The 22,540-nt window shown below is 50.9% G+C and overlaps 2 protein-coding genes across 2 annotated transcripts; both read left to right on the top strand.

Annotated features, from left to right (window-relative positions):
- Positions 1–3,721: 3,721 nt before the first annotated feature.
- Positions 3,722–6,269, top strand: LOC144378646 (olfactory receptor 2G2-like). The gene has a single exon (XM_078053293.1). It carries the CDS (start codon positions 5,215–5,217, stop codon positions 6,166–6,168), a length of 954 nt encoding a protein of 317 aa, XP_077909419.1. The 5' UTR covers positions 3,722–5,214; the 3' UTR covers positions 6,169–6,269.
- An 11,916-nt stretch (positions 6,270–18,185) lies between these two features.
- Positions 18,186–20,894, top strand: LOC144366705 (olfactory receptor 2G3). Its single transcript, XM_078021390.1, has one exon. It carries the CDS (start codon positions 18,574–18,576, stop codon positions 19,516–19,518), a length of 945 nt encoding a protein of 314 aa, XP_077877516.1. The 5' UTR covers positions 18,186–18,573; the 3' UTR covers positions 19,519–20,894.
- Positions 20,895–22,540: the final 1,646 nt, after the last annotated feature.

Below are 22,540 nucleotides of genomic sequence, written 5' to 3'. Positions count from 1 at the left end.
GCGAGCCTTGGGAGACGCCTAGTTTGCTGGTGTCACACACAGTCCCCTAAGTGATGGCAGAGACCGTGACTGAGGGTATTTTTCCAGGACTGCGACCTGGAGTCTCTGGTTTGGACTGTGTTGGTATGCCTTGCGCACACTTGGCAGTGTCGTACCACGGAGTTTGTCTCCAGCCCTCTCTTCTCTTTTCTCCTTCCTTCCTTCCTTCCTTCCTTCCTTCCTTCCTTCCTTCCTTCCTTCCTTCCTTCCTTCCTTCCTTCCTTCCTTCCTTTCTTTTCTTTTCTTTTCTTTCAACAGGGTCTGCTGAGGCTGGCCTTGAACTTGCGATCCTGCCTCAGCCCCCTTAGGCTGGGATTGCAGGGGCACTGCCATGCCCAGCTTTGTTTGAGTTTCTGTAGAAGAAAGACAGTGATTGTCTAAGCCTTCCAGGGACCCATGCTGGGTTAACAGGTGCTCCTTCTCTCTCCTAAGTGAGCTGTGCCTCCCTGAGGCTGCCACTCTGCTGCTCACTTTCTCCTGATGTCCCCCCCCCCACCCCACTCTTCATCTTTCTTGGAAGAAGCCTCTTCCTGCAGCTCAGCAGGGGCCCCTCTCTGAGCTACTGCAGAGAGTCAGCCTGAGAAGCAGCTTCTAGCCAGAGCAACACCTCTTACTCCTAACTAGGGGCCATGCTCCACCTGGGGGTCCGACTCCTGGACTCCTGGGAGAAGGCCTCAGTCCCCACGTGGTCTCCAGGGGCCATCACTGGAGCCTGGCTCCCTGGAGGGCATGCTTGCTGCTGCCTTCTGGGAACACCTGGTCTGCTTTCCACTCTGTCCTCTCCAGCAGTTCCCATGACCCGGCACCACCTGGGAAGGTCTGTTTATACCCACTCCTTGCAGGTAGCTGGAGACACTGCCAGAGCAGTTGCTCCTGAGCCAGAGGTTGGCAGCCAGGGCCAGCCACAGTGACCAGGTGTGATTTAGCAGATGCAAGCAGTGAACTGTTTCCCAACGCTCCTCCTCAGGAATGATGGTGTCACCCCCCCCCCCCGTGCTGATCACCTTCAAGGCAATTAAAAGGCTTGCTTTGCCGCCTCCTGTCATTTCCCCATCCCATGCCCCCTCACCCTGCAGCCCAGAATTGCCCTCTGAGGGAAAAGGCATTGAGTTCCGTTGAAGAGCTTTCTGGTTAAAGGCAAAACTAGTTAGTTAGCCTTTGGCCTAGAGTTCTCTCTCTCTTTGGCTTGGAAGAGACCGTTGTGTTCAGGATTTCTTTTCTTTGAAGAAGCCTTCATATTTATGTTCTTTTGTTGGATTCTGGAAGTGAAAAGAGTCAAGCAGAGAAGAGTGATGGGTGAATGGCTCAGGGCAGGGTTGGCATCTCAAGAGAATCTGCGAGCTCCGTGTAGCCTGCACCCGGCACCCGCCCTGCAGCCACAGTGATGTGCAGGGTGCTCGGCAGGAACAAGACCAACCTCGTGAACCAGGTAGGGTATGGGAGCTCATGTCTAGTGTTGACTCACATGGCCTCTCTGGTGGCGACAGCTGAGAGGGACGATGGGCATGTCACTGCAGCCTAAGTGTCAGGAAGGGCCCGTCTGAGCAGCTGGAGGGGCCAGGAGCAGGGGTGGTGTGAGGAGCTGGCTCATCCAGTCTTTCAAGTGAGGGCTGTCTGTGTTGTGTTCCAGTCAGGCAGGACAGCGATGCTGGCAAGGTTTCAGGACAGACCCCACCCCCACCTTGTCATCACCATGTCATTTCTGAGGGTGGGAAATAATCAGCCATGGGATTCAGAGAACTGCATCTTCCAGAAGAGTTCTGGAGGACCCCCTCCGTGGGCTGCCCAGACTCTGTGAACTCCTCCAGGGCAAAAAGGTCCTTCCAGCTACCAGTTTAGAAGGTCTGTGCCCATGGTATCTGGGCCAGGCTGCGTGTGTGAGGTCCAGGGAGAGCAGGTCGAGCAGAAGGAGAGGCAGAAGTTCAGGGAGGTGGCCTCCATGGAGGCTGGCAGGGAACCTGTTGGACCTTGGCAGAGACTGCCTGCATTGGAGGAGCGGGAGTTGCCTGCAGGATTCACCGGGCTCAGCAAGGTGAGGCAGTCCTTTCCAAGACCTCTCTGTATGTTAGGGACACCGAGCTTTGACTCCCAAAAATGTTTCTTTTGAATTTTAAAATTTCATTTCATTAAAACTTTCTACTTTAAGCTCTTTGTATATCCTAGAGATTCATCCTTTGTCAGAAGAGCAGCTAGCCAAGACTTTCCCCTGGGTGCTCTCTCTTCACTCATAATGGTCTGATGGGAAGAGGCTTTGTAACCCAAGGCTATCCCAAGTTCCTGAGCTTGGGGGTCCTACTGACAAAGCCGTTGCCTCCAAGCTGAGAGCTGACCCTACATTTTCTCCTAGGAGTTTCTAGCTTCTGGTCTGATTCCCAGGTCTTTGATCCATTTTCAGGATCAAAGTGCAGGATGGGAGGTGAGGTCGAGTCCCATCCTTCTACACCTGGGTAACCAGATCCCCAGCACCAGTGGGCACAGGAGCTGTCTTTTCTCCAGGGCATGTTTGGGCACTTTGTCAAGGATAGGTTGACGGTATCTGTTAGCGCAGAAAAAGACCTGGATGAACAAAAACTTCACACATCAGCCAAAAGCCTTTATTCAGAAACGGTTCTAATGGACCCACTTTATTTATGGTTCTTTATTCATGGTCCTGATGGACCCACTCTCCTGGTGGAAAATGAGCCACTGAATAAAGAAGGGGAACTGGGCTTACATAGGTGACTTAATTAGTGCCAGAGCGTGTCTCATGGAGGATCTGGGGTCAGTGGTCAGTGGCCCCGATGGAGGGTCTGGCATCAAAGGCCAGTATTATCTCTTTCCCCTGGGGCCTCACTATACTGTCACTGAGAAGGACTTATGTGGGGAAGGGTCGAAAGTTGGGCTTCTTTCTAGGGACTGTGGTCTAGGCCTGGAAGGCTCTGTCCTCCCCAGGGCTCATCTTGTCCCTGGGAGATGTACTGGAGAGGATGGATGCCCCCAGCGAGTGGCTTCCTTTCCCTGCCTTTCCCCAGGCCTTACTATGTTGGGTTTGTCACTTTCCACATCTCATGGGGTCTAAGTGGCTGGGCTCTGGGTCTTCTGGCCTACGGGTCTGTTTTTATACCAGGGCCATGAAGTTTACTGTAAGGAATGTAATGATGACGTGTTGCAGCCCAGGTTTCTTAGCTTTGCAACCAAAGCACAGAGTGTTACCAGTACGCTGCTGATCTTGTATGCCAGCCTCCGTCTGAGGCAGGAGCCTAAAACTGTTCCTGAAACATCCTCAAAATTACTACTGCAATTGCTAATTCTGTGTTATCATTTCTAATGTGCTATTGGATACCCTCCCCATATTTTATTAGGGATTGCACAAACCATAATTTATGTTGGCTTTTGTAAATTTTTAATTTTAGATGTTTTTATCCAAGAATTCTTTTCTGATAATTTTCCAATAATTTTTTTCTTAATTATCTTACTTTGTTTAGCAGGAGTCCCAAACTGTGAATACTCTGGCTGTTGGATAGGTTTCTTTTGAATTATATATTTTAATACTCTCTTCAAATTTGGGCATGAAACGCTTTTTTAGTGATCTGGTTTTATGAACACAAGCTAGAGAAAACACGGTCCACACTCTGGTGCTTCCCATGAGTGGACTTTTATTAGGGCCCAACACCCCTTTCACCACAGCCGATGCAGTGCGTGCACTTCCTCGGGCGGGAGGTGGGGGGAGCAGGAACAGACAATAAGGAGGCTGTGGGCATTTCCATGTTGTGATGGTCAGATTGTGGGGCAGCAGCCAGAAGGGGATCGTGTTGCCTGATGCCCGGGGTTTCCATGTTGCCCAGCTGTCATGCTGTGGAGCCCTGCTGACGTGCACAGGGTTAGCGCAGCTCAGGTGGGTGGCACAGTCACAGAGTCTCTGAGGTATGACTGGAGTAGCAGGGCCTCTTCTACCAGGGGCGGGGCCTTTGTGCCCTCCTCCCTTGAGAGTCACGTGACCCGCACACCAGTTGACCACACCGCAGTGAACTCACTTGGGAAGGCTAGAGATGCACACTGCGGGGTAGGGGTGACTTTTCAGCCATCCCTCTGCTGGGCACTCTTGTTGTGTGTGGCTCCCCCTGGCTCTGTGAATCTCACAAACAATTCTGAAGAGCCACATGCCCCTTGTTGAAGGCAACAAGATAAAATTTAAAAAAGTATTAAAAACCAAAACTCTCCTTTGCCAAAGATTTCATAAGAACAAAGGTTCAGGCGTACCTACCAGTAAAGAATTCTTTTCTCTGTTTCTGATTTTGCCGCACTGGGGACAGAAGCCTCGTGCATGCTGGGCAGTGCTCCACCACTGAGCTCCGACTTCTCTGCTAAGAGGAGTCCTTCTGGTAGCTGCGGCCTGCAGGAAGGACTGGCCGTGGTCAGCAGCATCCTCCTCCTAGCTGCTTCTGGTGATAGGAATGTCGTTCTGCACCTGTGCCCTGAGCCAGTGCCTACAGTACGAAGGTCCCCAAAGAAGGGAGTTAAAATCACAGAGATGACATGTCCCCAGGAAAACTAGTGTGGGGGCCAGAGGCACCTGGTCTCAAAAGGGAGGCCACAAAATGTGAGAACACACGACCAAGAAGCAAGGACTGAGGGAAGCAGGAGGCGGGGAGTGGCGTGAGGTCAGGAGAGAGCTTCCTGATGGCCTCCACCACCCCAGACGGTGTCTTTGCCAGGTCACCCAAGTCTCAGGAGCTGGCTTTTACTTAGTGAAATCAAACCCAGCATCTCTCACCCACGTAAACCTGTATAACTAGTGTCCAGACTTGGGCATGACGAAAAACAGACTTAATTCCCCTTATTTGAAAAGTGCTAAAGTAAGACCTGAGGTTCTGTCTTTAGTTGGAATATCTCAGTCTCTACCTTTCTGTAACCAGGAAGACAGTGATGAACAGGAGTAGGCTTAGATAAATTGGAAAGGTGATCTAGTTTATTCCAGACTTGTAAAACCTTTGAGTTGCCCTCTGCTCTGCTTTGGATGGCAAGACCTGGACAGTCCACCCCACACCATCAGAGGCAGACACCAGGACACAGAGCCCAGCTGCCTGCTGCCTGCTTCGAGGGAGCCGCCCATGAGTGCCCTCCTCAGAGGTGGCAGGCCACGGGGACCTGGTGGGGCCTGCCATCTTTCCCAGCTGTGCCTCGGCACCTGTGGGGATGTGGATGCAGAGGGGTGTCAACGAGAGTGGCCCAGCAGGCTTCATCCTGGTGGGATTCTCAGACCACCCTCAGCTGCGGAGGGTTCTATTTGTGACCATCTTGGCCTTGTACCTGCTTACTACCTTGGGGAACTCCGCCATCATCCTGGTGTCCCGCTTGGAGCCCCGACTGCACACACCCATGTACTTCTTCCTCTCCCACCTGTCCCTCCTGGACCTCAGCTTCAGCAGCAGTGTCGTGCCCCAGCTCCTGGTCAACTTGTGGGATCCCTTCAAAACCATCTCCTATGGCGGATGCGTGGCTCAGCTCTGCGTCTCCCTCGCGCTGGGGTCCACCGAGTGTGTCCTCCTGGCTGTCATGTCCTATGATCGCTACGTTGCCGTGTGCCGTCCCCTCCATTACACTGTCTTGATGCACCCCCGCCTCTGTCACTCCCTGGCGGCTGCCGCGTGGCTCAGCGGACTGGCCACCACCCTGGTACAGTCCACCCTCACCCTGCGCCTGCCCTTCTGTGGGCATCGCCGAGTGGACCACTTCATCTGTGAGGTCCCCGTGCTCATCAAGCTGGCCTGTGTGGACACCACCTTCAACGAGGCTGAGCTCTTTGTGGCCAGCGTCCTGTTCCTGGTGCTGCCCCTGTCGCTCATCCTGGTGTCCTACGGCCACATCGCCCAAGCCGTGCTGAGGATCAGGTCGGCTGCTGGCAGGCGGAAGGCCTTCGGGACCTGCTCCTCCCACCTCCTGGTGGTCACCATCTTCTATGGGACCATCATCTTCATGTACCTGCAGCCGGCCCGGAGCCGATCCAAGGACCAGGGCAAGTTTGTCTCCCTGTTCTACACAGTGGTGACTCCCGTGCTCAACCCTCTGATTTATACTCTGAGGAATGAGGAGGTTAAAGGGGCACTGAAGAGGGTCCTAGAGAAGGTCCTGGGAGTAAGCTGTACATGATTGTCAAAAAGGTGTACATGCAACACGGTGAAGGGCATCTTTTTGTAAACACTTTTACCATCTGAAAACAGAACATTTTTGTGTCATTTTCTCTCTAAATTCCCTGGAATTCATGCATATTCCCAACTTGGCCGCCACTCAATAGTAGTGCGGCGTGAACTCTCGGTGCCCTAGGCTCTGGGGACTTTCTGTGAAGTGCATTATTTGTGAAGCACTTATGAGACTCACTGTAAATTCGTTCTTTGCCAGACTCAGGTGAGCAGGGGCATGTTGGGGATGTCCAGAGCAGCCAGCCCCTTGGTGAAGACACAGCTTCTCTTTGTGCCTTCCCACAGTTGCAGAGGGATGCAGGGCCCATGTGCTTACCAGGATGCTGCTGAGACGGCTGCAGGGTAAAAGGGGTATATGTGGATGTGTGAAGGTGTTGATGAGCTGTCCTGTGACCAGTCCTTCACTGCCCCAGCAGCTCACCTGCTGAAGGCAGGGAAGAGATGGGAGAGGGTTGACACCGCACAGGGACCAGGACTTCCTTCCACGGGACAGATAGCGAGCAGCAGGGCAGGCTCTGGCTGTGCTCAGATCTGATGAGCGTCAAGTTTCTAGCTGTCAAGTGAGACTGGCGTCTGCTTCCTAAGAAATATGCAGTTGTGTGCTCTTCTCTGGTATCCACAGAGGTATGAACAGGGCACCCATTGCTGCTGGATGGCTACATTTCCATCACAAAACACAGCTTACATAATTTTAAGGTTTATCTTTCAGGGAAAAGCGTCATCAAAGTGATCCAATCATCTCCACTAACCACTGACCTTCGTTTCACATGGGTTCACTCTGAATGCCCGTGGCCTGGACCATTCTTGTTCTAGAAAGGAAAAATCTTGGATCTTGACTTTTGGAAAATTTGTGAGCTCAATGTTGCCTTTTCATTTCATTTTACTGAAACAGGCATTAGGCCGTCCACGGCAGGAAAGAATGCTCACGTTTAAACCTCCCTCAAAATAAACCAACGGTTCAGCGAGACAAGCAAGAATGGGCGGGGAGTGTCCTGCACTGTGCTGACCATTGCAGGACAGGACCAAGGTCAAGGGAGGAGGGCCATTTATAGTCTCAGAGGTGAAATGAGGAAGACTACACTGGCCCTGTGTGTGGGAGTTCTTGTCCCTCGACAGTTGGCTTAGCCACAGTGACGTGCAGGAACCTGGGAGCATCTTCTGGAACTAAACAAGATGCGGCTCGGCTGGAATAAAGGTTCAGAAGTGAGAGGAACAGGAGAAACCTGGGTGGGAGGCACACGGCTGCCTCCCATTCAACTAGAACACGCAGGACAGTGCCTCGGGTCTAAAGGCTCTTGTAGTTTACATCCCCATTTATACAACTGCCTGAATGTCCTTAGAGGGTTCCTCTGAATCCTTTCAGAGTCGCATCACAAGCTCCATGGACTTAGGATCCATTTCTGGAACTTGAATTTCTTGCTTAAGTGTGTTTTGATTCCTTGATTTTTACTTTTTTTTTTGTGCATTATAGATTCTTGCTTTGTGGTTACTATGAGGCTTAGAAAACATCTGTTGATTATTACAAATTATTTTGAAATGATGGTAACTTAACCTAATCATAAATAAAAGAAAAAAAATAACAAAACAAGAAGGAAGAAGGGTTGTCCGTGTCTTAGCCAGAGAGAAGCCACAGAGGCCAGGGAGCAGGAGGCTCACTGTGCTTTCCCGGTTTGGGTTACTGGTGGATCACAGTACCCACTGCCATGTACCATTTTTATATATTTTTTTTTGTGTGTGTCAGATCAGAAAAGAAAATTAGTTTAAAAAGAAAAAGAAAATATTAGAAAAATGCAATGCTATTTTTTTTAGCTCAGAAACTATGTTAAACAATGTATTTCCTCTATAAAGCAATGAGCCCCAGAGGTGTCTAAGGAAGAAGAGAGCCCTCCGCACTGGGAGAGGGTGACCCCACAGGTCAGCAGTTCCTCAGTTTATTGCCAACAGGGACACTGGCACCCCCAGACCAACGGCTAGGTGAACGACACTTGCTTAAGGTTGCCGGGTGACCCTGAGGTTCTCCCTTCTCTTCACATCCCCATGACCACTCAGTAGCTCCCTGGGGTGGGGGGGGAGATGCTCATTTAAGACACGAACCTCAAACAGGGTTGTTTCAAAGCCACTCATCCCGTGGGTCAAGAGCTGGCTGGACATAAAATAAGGAAGCTAAGGAAATGTCATATGATGCAATTCCTGACAGAGTAGGAACTCCAACAAGTTCAAACCGCCTCACAGTCAGAGTTCCTTCTGGCCGGGTCATTGGAGTGTGCTCTGTCCCCAAAGGGTTGTAAAGGGTGACAACGAACCTTGCAGCTGCAGTCAGGGTTGGCTTGTCCTCTCAGTGCAGTGAGTGTGCTGATGGGTGAAGCTGAAGCGCTGGCCGGTCTCAGCTCTGCATACTGAACCTGGACATGGGGCAACTTATTGCCATCCCCAAAGTTAGTGTCCCGCAGTTACTGTGATCGATTAGCATGTGAAGTGCATTTTATTCACAGAAACAACGTAGTTAGTAAGTAGAGATACAGAGGTAGATGAGAGAAAGAGACAGGCACCTTATCCCACCGTGGCATAACTCCAGAACTCGGTTCCACCCTATTAGACACATCACTGTTACAGTTCCCTTATAGAAGAGGGTGTGCAATTTTGGCCCAGTAGGGTGCACATGCTCAGCACCAGGACGAGAGGAAAGGTACCTTGAGGGCATCCCAGAACCAACCAGGCTGCAGCCATCACAGGCTCAGACAAGTAGAAATGCAAGCCGGCTTCAGGACTGGCGGAGACTAGAGGCCCAGGGAGCCCCAAGCCCAAGGTGACCCCATTTGGCCAACAAGCAGCTCCGAGGTCCTGCAGCTGTGGATTGGGCTGCCCAGCACTGCTCACATGGGTGTCTCCATGTGAGACTCCTTCTGCAGGATGCAGGGTGCAGGACATGGTGGAGGCTTCACCAAGAGTTCAAAGCAAGGCCCAGGGGCCAGACGGGGTGTTGGGGGTTGGATTCTCCGCCAGTCGCCCCTGACAGTGATGATGCACAGGGCTCTGAGGTGAGGTGAAGCTTCACTGAGACCCCAGGGAGGGAGAAGTACAGGCAGTGTGCACAGCGGTCCACCATCACGAGAATCAAGCCCTTGGGAGCTCATGTCTGAGCACAACATGTCCAGAAGGATGGGCTTGTCCTGAGGATTTAATGTCTGCCCTGCTGGGTTTTGTTATTGCTTTGATCTGAGCTCTCCTTTTTGTTCCCTTTCTTTCTGCCTTTTGGAGTGGAAATGTTTACCCTGTAGCTGTCCCACTACTGAATCTCAGAAATAAGTAACTCTCATTTTTATTTTTACAGGGCTGGTAGCTGAGTCTTGGAGGAGACGGACGTGGACTTTGGGTCATGTAGCAGTTAAGATGTTGGTGCTCTGGGCTGAAATGCATGCATGGCATGTTGCGAGGGCCCTTGTGGGCCATGGTGGAATACTGTGACTGGACCTCAAATGTCCCCAAAGGCCTGGGTGCTGAAGGCTTGGCCCCCAGCACAGAGCTTCAGCCTGGGAGATGGGGCTGAGGGGAGGTCTCTGGGTCACTGGGCTATGCCCATGAAGCTGTGCATGGGGGCAGACAGGCTCGAAGGCAGCCATCCTGGGTGGTGGGGAACCCTAGCTGGGTTTCCCAGCAAGCCCTAAGGAGACAAAACCATTAGTCACATGTGGCCTTTACCACTGGACCCTGGCTCTAGGGGTGTGCCTGGCTCTTCATTATTATCCTAACAAACCAGGCCTATTCCAGCCGGGAGGAAGTCACTTTTGTCCTAACCCACTAATACTCCCCTCTTTCTGACCCAAATTGCGTGAATCCAACTGATCTTGCTGCCACCCAGGACTCATTTTGTGTCAGTAAGCCCCTGAGTAAGTCCTACCCTGTGCAAGCTGAGATCTCTCTGCCTCTCTTCCTTTGGTCTCACGGCACTTGGAGCCAGTCATCATAAACCAGGACTGGGCGGTCCCAGAACAAGGGCACGGGCAGTGCCAGCCTCTCCTTTGTCTCTTTCTTTGGCTGCCAGGTGATGAGATCAACGGCTTTGCTCCATGTGCTCCCACCATGGTGGACACCACGGCCCAGAGCAGTTCCACCCCCAAGCATGGGCTGAAATATCCAAAACCATGAGCAGAACCAAACCCGATTTTCCATAGGCTGATGATCCCAGGTGTGTGTTGGAGTAACAGAAAGCTGAACATCACACCATGTGACAGAAAGACAAATAGAGGGTCGGAACGCCTTCAGCTAGACGGCTGGGGCAAAGACAATTATTCATTATGAGTTCCTTGTTTTCCAAGGGTGGTGCATTTAATTGGCAGTCCTAACAGGTGTCAGGTGCCATGGGGACACAGACAGAAGCATTGTCAAGCATTGTTTGTGGACTCTGTCTCCTGGGATGGCTTAAGTCTCAGTGGATTGGTTCTGGATGGTGGGACTCAAAATCCCCACACTACGTTATGTGGTCACATCACCCACCCAACACAAAATGTCTCTAATGGTGGTGGAGAACCCAGGGTGCAGTGTCTCAGAGGCTCAAAACAGGTGCTCAGAAATCAAGTACCAGAGGAAAGTCAGCATTGGGGAGGGTTGGGATGGAAAGTGGCTGGGCTTGGGAAGAGAGTCTTTGGGAATCTGGGGAGGGGCAGCGAGGAGCTTCCTTCATTTGGTCTCAATGCAGAGTTTGGTGCTTTTCAAAACGAAAGACTGCAAATGTTCTCCACTGGAATTAAAAAACAAACCAGGGAGTCTTGCAGAATGTATGTTTCCCAATTTTATAACCAAACTACAAATTGCTTGGAGTTACAACATCTTAATTTGCTGCCTTGTGTAGAAACCTCTTTATGAAGTGAATTCTATTAAAATGTTTCTAAAATCTACCACACTTTTAATTTTATATATTTATCTCTGATGTGCTATTAGACTCTTTTTTTTCCTGATGTTTAATTTAGAGACTTCTGTTTATTTAAAATGATAGTTTACTATTTTATTTTCTTGTATTTTGCTAAATTAACTTTCTTAACTCATTTTATCTTGTTTAATAATAGTTTTAAACCTGAATATTCTTACATTGTGATGCTCAGGGGTTTGAAAATTGATAAATTCTAAAGATCACTGATTGAAATTTTGGCACTTCTAATTACCTTGCTTTTTGTTTCTGCTTTCAAGTCTTACTACAATGTGTTATGGGCTTAAACATTTCTACTCTGATGTAATCACATCTTCATTGAATTAATACCTAGTCAATGATGCAAGCTGTCTATCACCAGTTTAGGCTTTGCATATTTTTATGAAAATATATCAATACCTACCATCAATGTGGACTGTCATGTTATTTCATAACTCAGATATGATGTGCTCATGTGGTAATAAAACATCTCTGAAATGACTTCCCTCCACCAACAGGAAGCACATTTTGCATCCACTTGGAGCCAAAGGTTACAAATGTAAATGATTGTAGGAAAAAGAAATTTAAGAAGGTAGAGAAAATAATCCACTTCCTAAAGATGGTTTTGGAGCTTGGTGGCGTCCAGAGTGCCTAAAGGAGTGGTGAAGCAAAGAATAAAAACCAGATCCAAGACCAACCCCCACCCCACCCCACATCCCTGTGCACGTGCACATAACAGAAGAAAGAGGAATGAGCTGGGGTGGGGGCTCAGAGAAATCAATTCAGCTGCTGGTTTCAACAGTTGCCAAGTAGTTGCCTTCCACTGACAGCCCTCTAGCTGACTGTTTGCTAATGCTGACCACATCTGCCACGAGACCACCACATACCCATATCATACTCTCTAGGGTGATTAAGAGTGGTTTATCTCTCCCTCAGTTGAGTAAAACCTTAAATTAAACCTCAGTGCTCTCTCAGGTTGGAGTTATCTGAGTTTTTCCATTTCTGTAATGACCAAGGCATTGGTTTATGTTAGGTATAGTGGTCTGGGAGGAATGGGTGGCCTTGTATTTCCTAGAGCATGATTGTGTTTGCAGTGTTCTCTACTCCACAGAGCATCATCACCAGCTGAAAGGCAAGGAGAATGCGCATTCCATAGGTTGCATGGTTGGGAAGCAGACCCAGGCCACTAGACCTGAGGACAGAGCTGCTAGGAACCCAACCCAAGATCTGTTTTTGCAAGGTATGGGCTTGTCACTCACTTGAGACAGTCATCTTTCTCAGCTGAGCCTCAGCCTCAGGAGCACACTGAGCACGTGGGGATGGTGAGGAGTGCTAGTGAGAACAAGCAGGCATTCCCTAGTACACCCATACTCACTAGTATACCCACACTCACTAGTACACTCACACTAGTATAGCAGCACAAACCAAGATAACAACACATGTTAGTGTAACAACACACACTAATATAACAAGGAACACTCATCAATATAACAAGGCACACTTATTAATATAACAATATACCCTAATTACCCAATATTCACTAATATAACAAGACACACTTAATTCAAGGTACCAAAGTCCAGGGGAAGTAACTTTAAAAAGGTGTTTAATGATGTTTTTCCTCCCAAATAATCATACTACAAGCTACACTGGTATATTTCATATAGGAAAATATTGAAATTTGAAGGAAGCTGTATGTTCAGAGAAGAGAGTTTAGAGAATATTTAAGCAATAGAAGGCTCTGAGAGAGTCAAGGTACTGAAGACAGAGATGTTGAGATATTTGTAAACAGACTCAGTTTCAACATGTTGATGAATGCCCTAAGTGATGGTGCTACATTGCGTGAAGAACATCATACTCAGAAGGCAGGTTCTGGGCCTTCCCCCAGCTCTTCCATCAAGCCTGATGGGAGACCCGCATCTCTAGCGGCATGACTGGGTTGGCGGTGGTCTCTGATCCTTCAGGATAATGTGAGTTTGAACAAGGTCTCTTGGAGGCCCATCAGCAGGTGCAGACTGTATGTGGACCCATGCATCTGGTCCATCTGAGGGAGCTGCACAAAGGAATGTGATCAGCAGCTGTGTCCAATCGCAAGAGAGGAAGCAGGATCAGAGGTGAGGAAATTGGGTGGGGCTTGATGGTTCCACAGGTAAAGACGAGATTATAAGAGAGACAGTGCTTTTCCTGGTAATTTATTGTGAGGCTACTTTGTACTGATGGAGAGATGCTCATGGAGCAAGTTATTTGGTGCAGGGAACCAAGAGCACAGGTGGAAAAATGAGCTTCAAATGGGTTGAGAGAATCCTCTGCCATAAGGGGGAAGGGCTTAGCAGAAGTGGATTTTTTTTTTTTTTTTTTGTGTGTGTGTGTGTGTGTGTAGGGGAGGATACCAGGGATTGGACTCAGGGTGTTTAACCACTGAGCCACATTCCCAGCCCTTTTATATTTTATTTAGAGACAGGGCCGTGCTAACTTGCTGAGGCTGACTTTGCATTTGGGATCCTCCTGCCTCAGCCTCCCAAGCCTCTGGGGTGACAGGTATGCACCATCACTCCCAGCTATAACCGTTATAAAAATAACAGTGGGTTATTTTCATTTATTTATTTTTTTACTGTGGTTTTGTTAAGTGTTGGACAAGCCTGTTGACTGCTGCTTCCCTGATCAAGCAGAAGGTCCCAGAGTGATGCTCAAGGAGGAAGGCCCCTCACACTGGGGAGATGCAACCTCTTCTTCCTGGACCGCCCCCAGAGGTTAGTCAGCTCCTCAGCTAATTGCCCATGGGACGTGGCTTTCCCCAGAAGATGCAGCACCAGGAACAAGCCAGGGCCCTTTGATGAGGCTTCTGTTTCCCACCCAGGAGCCCCTGTCTTGCTGAGGTGGCTTTTCCAGGATTGGATCCTGGAAACGTGTCTCAACAGACCTTGATTGGAAGTCAGTGACCCGTGGTCTGGGAATTATTTGGACATGGACCCCAAGGCTTGCTTTCTGAGGACAGGAGAAACGTGAGCTCTGCCCTTCACAGTGAGTAGGCTGGCAGTCTGTGCAGCCCGGGTGTCCAGGGTCTTGCTGGGGTCATGGAGTCCACGAACCTCACAGTTCCCATCCCAGTCAGCTGCTTCTGTCACTAGGGTGATGGTGATGTTGCCTGGGCCAGGAGAACTGTCTGGGATTCAGAATTGTATCTTGTAATTTCTCATAAATGCAAGCCAGTGTCATGCAATTGCTTAGTATGACACCAACCCTCAAGAATTAAAATAGGAACACCACAGATAATGATGGCCACAATGACTAGAAGGATAGATTGAGAGGCACTAGACATACAGGTGCGCAGGCAGACAAGTAGCTAGACCCTCGGCTCTGTACCCCAGGGGAGCAGTCCAACCCTGGAGCTCCAGCCCTGCGGAACTGCTGCGGAGGAATAGCTTACCCTGGCTTCTTCCTCCAGGAGGGAAGCTCTGCAGGCCTTTGAAATTGGGAGCTGCTGGCTCAAGCAGGGGAGTGGCGTCTGTCAATCAAAATGACAGAGTTTTAAATGATGGGACTGTGAGTGCGGGTGGATAGCAGCAAGACTGGAGCCTCCCACCCCTCCAGCCTCTGCCACTCGCTGCACAGAGCAGACAGACCACAGCAACTAGTCGGGAGAGTTCAAGGTGCGAACAAGAAATGGTCTGACTTAAGGGGAAAAGGCAGCAGCATTGGCGTGAGAGTCAGGGCGTCTTCTCATGGGCCAGGAGACAAAAGGTGAGTCAAGAGGAACAGGACTTGATGTGGGAAAAGGTGTTACAATCCGCCTCTTGTTAATAACCAAGGGCTGTTTGGGACACTGTTTCTCAGGAGGTCACGAGGCACACTGGCTGTGGCAGATCCATGACGAGGGGGGACCTGGGCTGCATCATAAGCCGAGTGTCTCCTACACAGAGCATCTGGTCTTCATGAGCAGGCACAATAAGTGCTGCTGGTTGGAAGGCATCTTTGCTGTAAATTACAAACAGAAGAAGGAGAGATCTCCCTCTCCTCATTAAAATATAAATGTTTATTACATTTCAGTTTTTTAAAAAATGGTCAAAATTCTGCCTTTTCCTCAATTTTGCTGTTAACCTAAAAGTATTCTAAAATAATAACTTAAAATTTTAAATACACTTGAAAAAGTTTAAATAAAAGAATAAAATGGATTTGGGGCTAGATGCTGCTGGGTGAAAACCAGAGGTGTCGCAGAGGACAGGTCTTTCTGACTTGTGGTTCTGGTCTCCCTTTCTGGGGTCCTTCCAGGAAAGCACTTGTATTTTCTCAGACTTGAGGTTCAGCAAGAACTGAAGTCTGCATGTCCAGGGCGCCTAGCTTGAACACGAGGCCAGGCACTTCACCAATGGGTGATCGTCTGACCTGGTCCTACGATGCCTGAGCAGACACGGGGGACAGTAACCGTTGCTCTTACCTCTGGTTGGCAGAGTTAATCCTGGAGGAATGGTGCATCTGGGAAGTGTGCCAGGCCAGGAACCTCGGTTCTGCCCCTTAGGAGAGGCTATGAGTACCCCTTCAGCCCATGGCACAGCTCTCTGCCTGTGGTGGCCGGAGGCTGCCCTGGGCTGGTGTCATGGTGCAGGGTGTGGAGCCAGCTTGTGGACGAAACCCCACATGAGGTTCTGGGCACAGGAAACCTCTAGGGTGTGGTGGGAAGGCCCCGGAGAGCTGCTCTCCCATGCCTGGCCAGCAGCACAGCAGTGCCTTGAGACTGAAGGGTCACGGGGGGACTTGGTGTCCCTGGCTGGTCATGCGTGTCCCTGTCTTGCCAGCTCTGTCCTGAGCATTCCTGTCACCTGATGCTTCGGGCACAGGTGTTCCTTGTGTCTTTCTCGAGGCTGCCTTGTAGATGCAGCAAGGGAATCTCAAGGACAGCTGCCCGTCTTTGAGTCGGTGGTCAGCACCTGTGCAAGCCCAGCCCCCCTTCTCCTCCTGAGTCCTCCCAGGGGCAGCTCCTCTTCACACCTGGCATACACTGTGCTCCCTAGGAGGAGGGTGAGAGGGGAGGCTTCTGCTACCTCTCAGAGCTTCCTCATGGCCCCAAAGCAAGTGAATGAAGGCTTTGCTGCAGTTTCATTTGGGTCCCTGTTGCTCTCTCTGGCTTCTCTGGCACCTCCCCACCCAGCCATACCTGAGGTTGCCCACTTCCTGTTTTCCTCAATGTCCAGAACGGCCCAGTGACTGTGTGACCCAGGACACTGGGAAAGTGTAGCCAGCCTTTTGAAGCATGCTGACCCCTTAGCGCGCACTTGACATCCATCAAGTCTTGGTAAATATGACCCTCCCTTTCCAGGCAGCCTACAGTGTTTGCAGGTTTTCATGAGGTCAGTGGCGTCTGGATTTGGGGTAGACATAATTTAAGGGTACAAGAGACACAAAACGCATCTTATGAGGTTGGGGAGCCGGGACAGGGGAGGCTAGGGCCAGAGCCAGGAGGACCTTGTTTCCTGAGATCCAGGATCTTGCAGTCACTCTCCCCGTGGGTGTCACAGGCAGCAGGTTAGAGAAGGTGCGGCCATGTGGGGGGCAGCCAGGGTGGGGGGCTTCCCAGAGGTGCAGGAACGCAAAGGGGCCACTCCACCCTGAAGAAGGGGCCACTCCACCCTGGAGAAGGGGCCACTCCACCCTAGAGAACAAGGTTCTTCAGCTCACAGGAGTGTGTTACTAGCTGCATCTCTTTCCTCCGTCTGTGCAGTGCCAGGCTCTACACCAGCCTTGGCACAGCCGCTAGTGTGTCCAGGTTCTTGAACCAGGTCCTTTGCAGTCTCTTGGCGATCTTTCTTTTTCTCCCTCGTCCTTCTGCGTGAGCAGAAGGCTCTCTTCCAGATGGGTCCAAAGCCCGGTTCTCTGCAGGCCTCTCACGGGTTTGTGTGGGCAGTGTTGGTGGACGTCCTTGCTTCTGCTTCCCATGCAGGGAGCAAATCTGCACCCGTGTTCATTCCTTCCTCAGAACCTGCGCTGAGCTCCAGGTGTGGGTACGCAGCGGGCAACACGGGCTGACGGGTTGTGACATGAATTTGAATTGGGAGTGGTGACCAGTCAGACAATTTTTCAGAATGATAATTGTGTTCTGTTATTTAACATCTCCCTCCTTTTCTCATCTGAAAACAAAATGCAGACTCGTCCTGTGCCATTGGTTTATCCCCCTCTCCATTGGAAACCAGCTTAGATTTATTTGGGCATTTTTCACTCCACAGTCCCCGTCAGGGAAGAGTGTGTTCAGGTGGTTCTCAGTCTGTGCCCACCCTGCGTCTGATACCTCATGAGGACCACCACAACGTTCTGCAGTCAGCCCTTCCTGGTGTCTTTGTGTCAGTGGCCATCCGAGAAGGAAGCCTTGGGCCCTGGGGAATCTCAGGCCAGCGTGGAGGTGGGAGCTGGAGGTGCCCCTTGGCTCAGTGGCCGTCAGGCAGACTCTGCCTGCTTTCTCCCAGGCATAGGTCTTTGTGAACCTTTCACAAAGGGGGCTTCTGCACCCCTGTCCAACTCTCACTCATGACCTCGGGCTCCTTGGCCTCTCTCATATACTTTTTGCATTTCCTTAAAATTTAATTGGTGGGGCTGGGGATGTGGCTCAAATGGTAGAGTGCTCGCCTGGCATGTGCAGGGCGCTGGGTTCGATCCTCAGCACCACATGAAAATAAAAATAAGGATATTATGTCCAATGAAAAAACTAAAAAAAATAATAAATAAATATTAAAAAATTCTCTCTCTCTCTCTCTCAAAAAAAAAATTAATTGGTATTTTTCTCCAGGTTCAAGTTAAGGACTTTTAATAGGTTTGTGTAAGTATTCTTTTAAGTGAATTTTATAAGAATGATATAATGCATTTTAACTCTTTACTAGTAACATATATTATTCTTCAGTATTTCTCTTTTTTTGACCTTTGAAGACTTTTTTAGCCAAATTTTCTAAATAATACCTAAATAAAGAAAGTATATTTTTAACAATGATCTTCATCTTTGGCATTTCAGTTATGTAAGTGTTCAATCTGGTTTTGTCTCCTGGACTGTGAAGAGAAGGACACAGACAGAGTATGAGCACGTGTGGGGGCGGCCAAGAAGGGGCACACATCCCAACCCCCACCTGCGCCTGTGATCAGGTTTTCGGTGAAGATTTTCGCCAGTGGCTGGCACAGCGCAGAGGCCCGTCACCCTTTCACCTGAGGAAAGCCTGTTTTCGTGACAGTCACTGCACAGTCTTTACACGCAGGCAAACACCCACTCCGTCTCTGGTCATCTATCACCAGATCCAAAGCTGAAGGTGTCTGAGGTTTCCTGCGGACAGTCAGTGGGCTGGAGGGAGAAGACGTTGGCCTCCAGGGCCAGCAGCGCAGAGGGCTGGGTCTGCTGACCCCTTGGGCTCTCACAGGGCCTAGGCCCACCCTCTTGGGTCTCCTCCTTCCCTCTGCAGGGGCAGCTCCCTGGGAGGCATGGACTGGGCCAATGGGAGCTCCCCCACGGGGTTCATTCTGCTGGGCTTCTCGGCCCACCCCCGCCTGGAGGCTGTGCTCTTCGTGTTTGTCCTGTTCTTCTACCTCCTGACCCTGCTGGGAAACTTTGCCATCATGATGGTCTCGTACCTGGACCCCGCTCTCCACACGCCCATGTACTTCTTCCTCAGCAACCTCTCCTTGCTGGACGTCTGCTTCACCAGCAGCCTGGCGCCCCAGACCTTGGTGAACCTGCGAGGACCGGCGAAGACCATCACCTACAGTGGCTGCGTGGTGCAGCTCTACGTGTCCCTGGCTCTGGGCTCCACCGAGTGCATCCTCCTGGCTGTCATGGCGCTGGATCGCTATGAAGCTGTCTGCAGACCCTTGCACTATGTGGTCATCATGAGCCCGCGGGTGTGCCAGCAGCTGGCCTCCGCCTCCTGGCTCAGCGGGCTGGCTAACTCCCTGATCCATGCTACCTTCACCCTGCAGCTGCCGCTCTGCGGCAACCACAGGCTGGACCACTTCATCTGTGAGGTGCCTGCACTTCTCAAGCTGGCCTGCGTGGACACCACTGTGAACGAGCTTGTGCTCTTTCTCGTGAGCATCCTGTTCCTTGTGATCCCACCCGTGCTTATCCTCATTTCCTACGGCTTCATCACTCGAGCGGTGCTGAGGATCAGGTCTTCGGAGGCCAGGTACAAAGCCTTCAGCACCTGCTCCTCCCACCTCACGGTGGTGGTCATTTTCTACGGAACCATCATCTACATGTACCTGCAGCCCAGTGACAGTTATGCCCAGGACCAGGGCAAGTTCATCTCCCTCTTCTATACCATGGTGACCCCCACTCTGAACCCCCTTATCTACACCTTACGGAATAAGGATGTGAAGGGGGCGCTGAGGAAGCTCCTCTCAGGAAAACTGTGTCCCCTGCGGACATGATGTGGCAGGAGCTGCGTGGGGACCCACACCAGCCTCTGCCAGCCAAGCTCAAGCCCCACACTCCATGCCCACAGACCTGCCCCTGCCTGTCCTCATGAGGGTTCACAAGGACTGAGCGGTCATGTATTCGCTGGGCCAAGAGCTGAGCCGAGGGAAAGGGAGCGTGCTTGAGGTCCCTACTCACCCCTGATCTGCAGATCAGTGGGTATTGTTCAGCCCTTCCTCTCCGTCAGTTCTTTCTTATCTCAGACGCATGTCAAGATTCTCAGAAGGGTCAGAGGAACAAAACGTGTCAGATGTTTTTTCATGACCTGGTGCATCTCCTTCCTGGTCTGAAGGTCCCTGCACGCATGGTAGACACAAGTATTTTGAAAGAAAAGGTGATCTAATACCGCTGTTCTGACCATCTCATGATTAAATCAATAAGACTAAGGAGAGCTCAAACGACAGCATTTCCGTTTGTGAAAAGCAGCTTTATTGAATAGTGACTGATAGGCAGAAGGTGTAAATATCTAACGTGTACAACTAAATGAGTTGTCTCCTAAGCAGACACCCTAAGAAGGTCACCACGGTCACGGCATTCAATGTGTCCACCACCTCTAGAAGTTTGCTTGTGCCTCCTTTTTGTTGTAAGAACCCAGCGTGAGATCTACCCTTTCAACATTTTTGGTCCTGGGAACTGGACCCAGGGGTGCTCTACCCCTGAGCTACATCTCCAGTCCTTTTCATCTTTGGAGACAGGGTCTCAGGAAGTTGCTGAGGCTGGCCTCAAGCTTGGATCCTCCTGCTTCAGCCTCTGGAGTTGCTAGGATTGCATTGCTGGGATCACAGGTGTGGCCACAGTGCCTGGCTCCCTCTCAACACCTTGTTAAGTGTACAGAGTAGTATTGTGCTCCTTGTGAGCTCCCTCAGCATGCAAGACTGAAACTTTGCATCCATAGAAGAGAGTTCCCTGTTTTCTCCTCCTCCAGCCACACTCTGGAAGCCGCCATTCTAAGCTGCACTTGTGCATCTGAACGACTTCCGATACCTCTTGGGAGTGGAATCCTGAACCAGCTCTCTGCAGAGCCCTTCAGGGTATCTGCCTCCCGCTAAGTGGCAGAGTCCTCTTCACTAAAAGCCAGAATGATAGTCCATTAGGTGGATATACCTTCTCTTTCTCCCTCCCTTCTTTTCGTATTTTAATTGACACATGTCACACAAGTGTGTACACAGTGTGCTGTTTTGATACAGCTACATTTTGTGAAAAGGCCAAGTCCATGTAATTAAAACACACGCTGGGGCTGGGGTTGAGGCCCAGTGGTAGAGCACTGGCCTAGCATGCATGAGGCCTGGGTTCGATCCTCAGCACCAACAAAAAGTAAAATAAAGATATTGTGTCCACCTAAAACTAAAAAAAAAATTTTAAAAAATAAAAAAATAAAACCCACACTATCTAACATGTGTTTTGCTGTTTTGTGCTGAGGCCGTGTAAGATTACGTTCTTAGCAGTTTTCAAGTGTAAGATAAACTGCTCTCGGGCACAATGGTGGCCCCGTGCAACGGATCTCCTGGCCTGGGTCCTCCTGTCTGCCTGGGGCCACATCTGTGAGGCACAGACCCCGCACCTCGTTCTGGTCTCATCTTTGTGGGTCCGACTTTCTAAGGCTCTGCAGATGCCTAGATTGTGACAGGAGCTGGTGTGTATCTCGGTTCAGCCTGACAGGTCACTTCACACACCGTCACCAGTCCCCACGCGTGGCCAGTGGGGGACTTCCCTGTTCTTCAGGGCATGACCTGCAGGGCCCGCATTGAAGGTTCTTTTCTGGGTGTTCCGATGGCTGGTGGCTGCACCTGGGGTCACTCCCTGTGGCTCAGCCGTGCGCACTCCCACCAATCCTGCAGGGGTCAATCTCTCTCTTTGCTGATGTTTGCCACCTTCTGTTTCTATACGTCTTCTGCTTGACTGGGTTTGAGATAGAAGCTCTCCATGGAGTTCTTCCACTCAGTCGTTGCGTTCTTCAGCCACAGATGTCCTGTTTCTTGTTTTATGGCTCCTCTCTGTTGACATTGTCCTTGTGCTGATGTGTTATTGCTTCGTTCTTGGTTTCTGCTCTCGGGGCCCCTGAGACACTTCTTTGGAACGGTGGCTTGATTCACAGGTCTCTCTCTGTAGTGTCAGTGACTGGAGATGTGCTCGGGAGCCCTGATGTCCCATGCCCTTTGCAGCTTTGTGCCGGACCCTCTCTTAGGACGTAGGTCTGGCTTCAGTGGGGTCAGACCTCACAGTTCTGCCACCGAGAGACCCCGGCAGCTCCGGGCCTTTTCCAGGTAGGAGCGTGTCACACTCTTGTCCCCCGTGTGAGGACACTCAGGCTGGTGTCTCCCAGGGCTGAGTGGGCTAGTGTCACCTCCAGCCCCTTTCCCTGCAGTGCTGTGCTGACCACCGGGACACCACCACGGGCTCCGTGCCTCCCCTTCCCTCCTGTGGCAGACGTCTCGGGGCTGTGCTCTGTCTGCCAGCCTGGCAGAGTGCGGGGGCCATCCTGAACTGTCCACTCTTTCCAGAAGGCAGGGAAAGACCCGGAGGCCTCGTGCAAGCCCCCAGGGGGAAGTGTCAGGCTGCGCTGCTTCTCCCAGTCCCACAGCTGTGCACACGGCCCTCAGCCCTGCCCTCCACCGGGCAGTACTCAATCCACACAGCCTGCCAGCAACTGAGAGCTGCCCGGGCCATTTCTTTCTTCTCATCTGCCCCAGCACCCACATTGCTCCACTTCCCTCAGAGCTGGGGAGGTGATACAGGAACAGCCCTGCGGTACTGGGACAGGCAGGCATGACCTGCATACCTCTCTCCTCCTCCTCAGGGCCTCTCAGCTCTGCTGGCCTGGGTAGAGGCAGACCCTGATGAGGTGGACTGCTCTCCCGTTCACTCCCTGGAGTCACTGCTGGGCGTCTGGGGCTCTGCAGGTCTCCTGAGGTGTGTGGCCACGTGTCGTGGTACACGGGGTATGTCCGTGGGGCATAGAGCTTCTTACTCCACCAC

The sequence above is a fragment of the Ictidomys tridecemlineatus genome, chromosome 1, assembly GCF_052094955.1.
Source record: "Ictidomys tridecemlineatus isolate mIctTri1 chromosome 1, mIctTri1.hap1, whole genome shotgun sequence".
NCBI lineage: Eukaryota > Metazoa > Chordata > Mammalia > Rodentia > Sciuridae > Ictidomys > Ictidomys tridecemlineatus.
Note: the sequence above shows the minus strand (reverse complement) of the source record. Positions and strands in the feature narration are given on the sequence as shown.

Excerpts from the sequence above, each read along its gene's own strand:
- LOC144378646 (XM_078053293.1), top strand. The coding sequence starts at position 5,215 with ATGTGGATGCAGAGGGGTGTCAACGAGAGTGGCCCAGCAGGCTTCATC.
- LOC144366705 (XM_078021390.1), top strand. The coding sequence starts at position 18,574 with ATGGACTGGGCCAATGGGAGCTCCCCCACGGGGTTCATTCTGCTGGGC.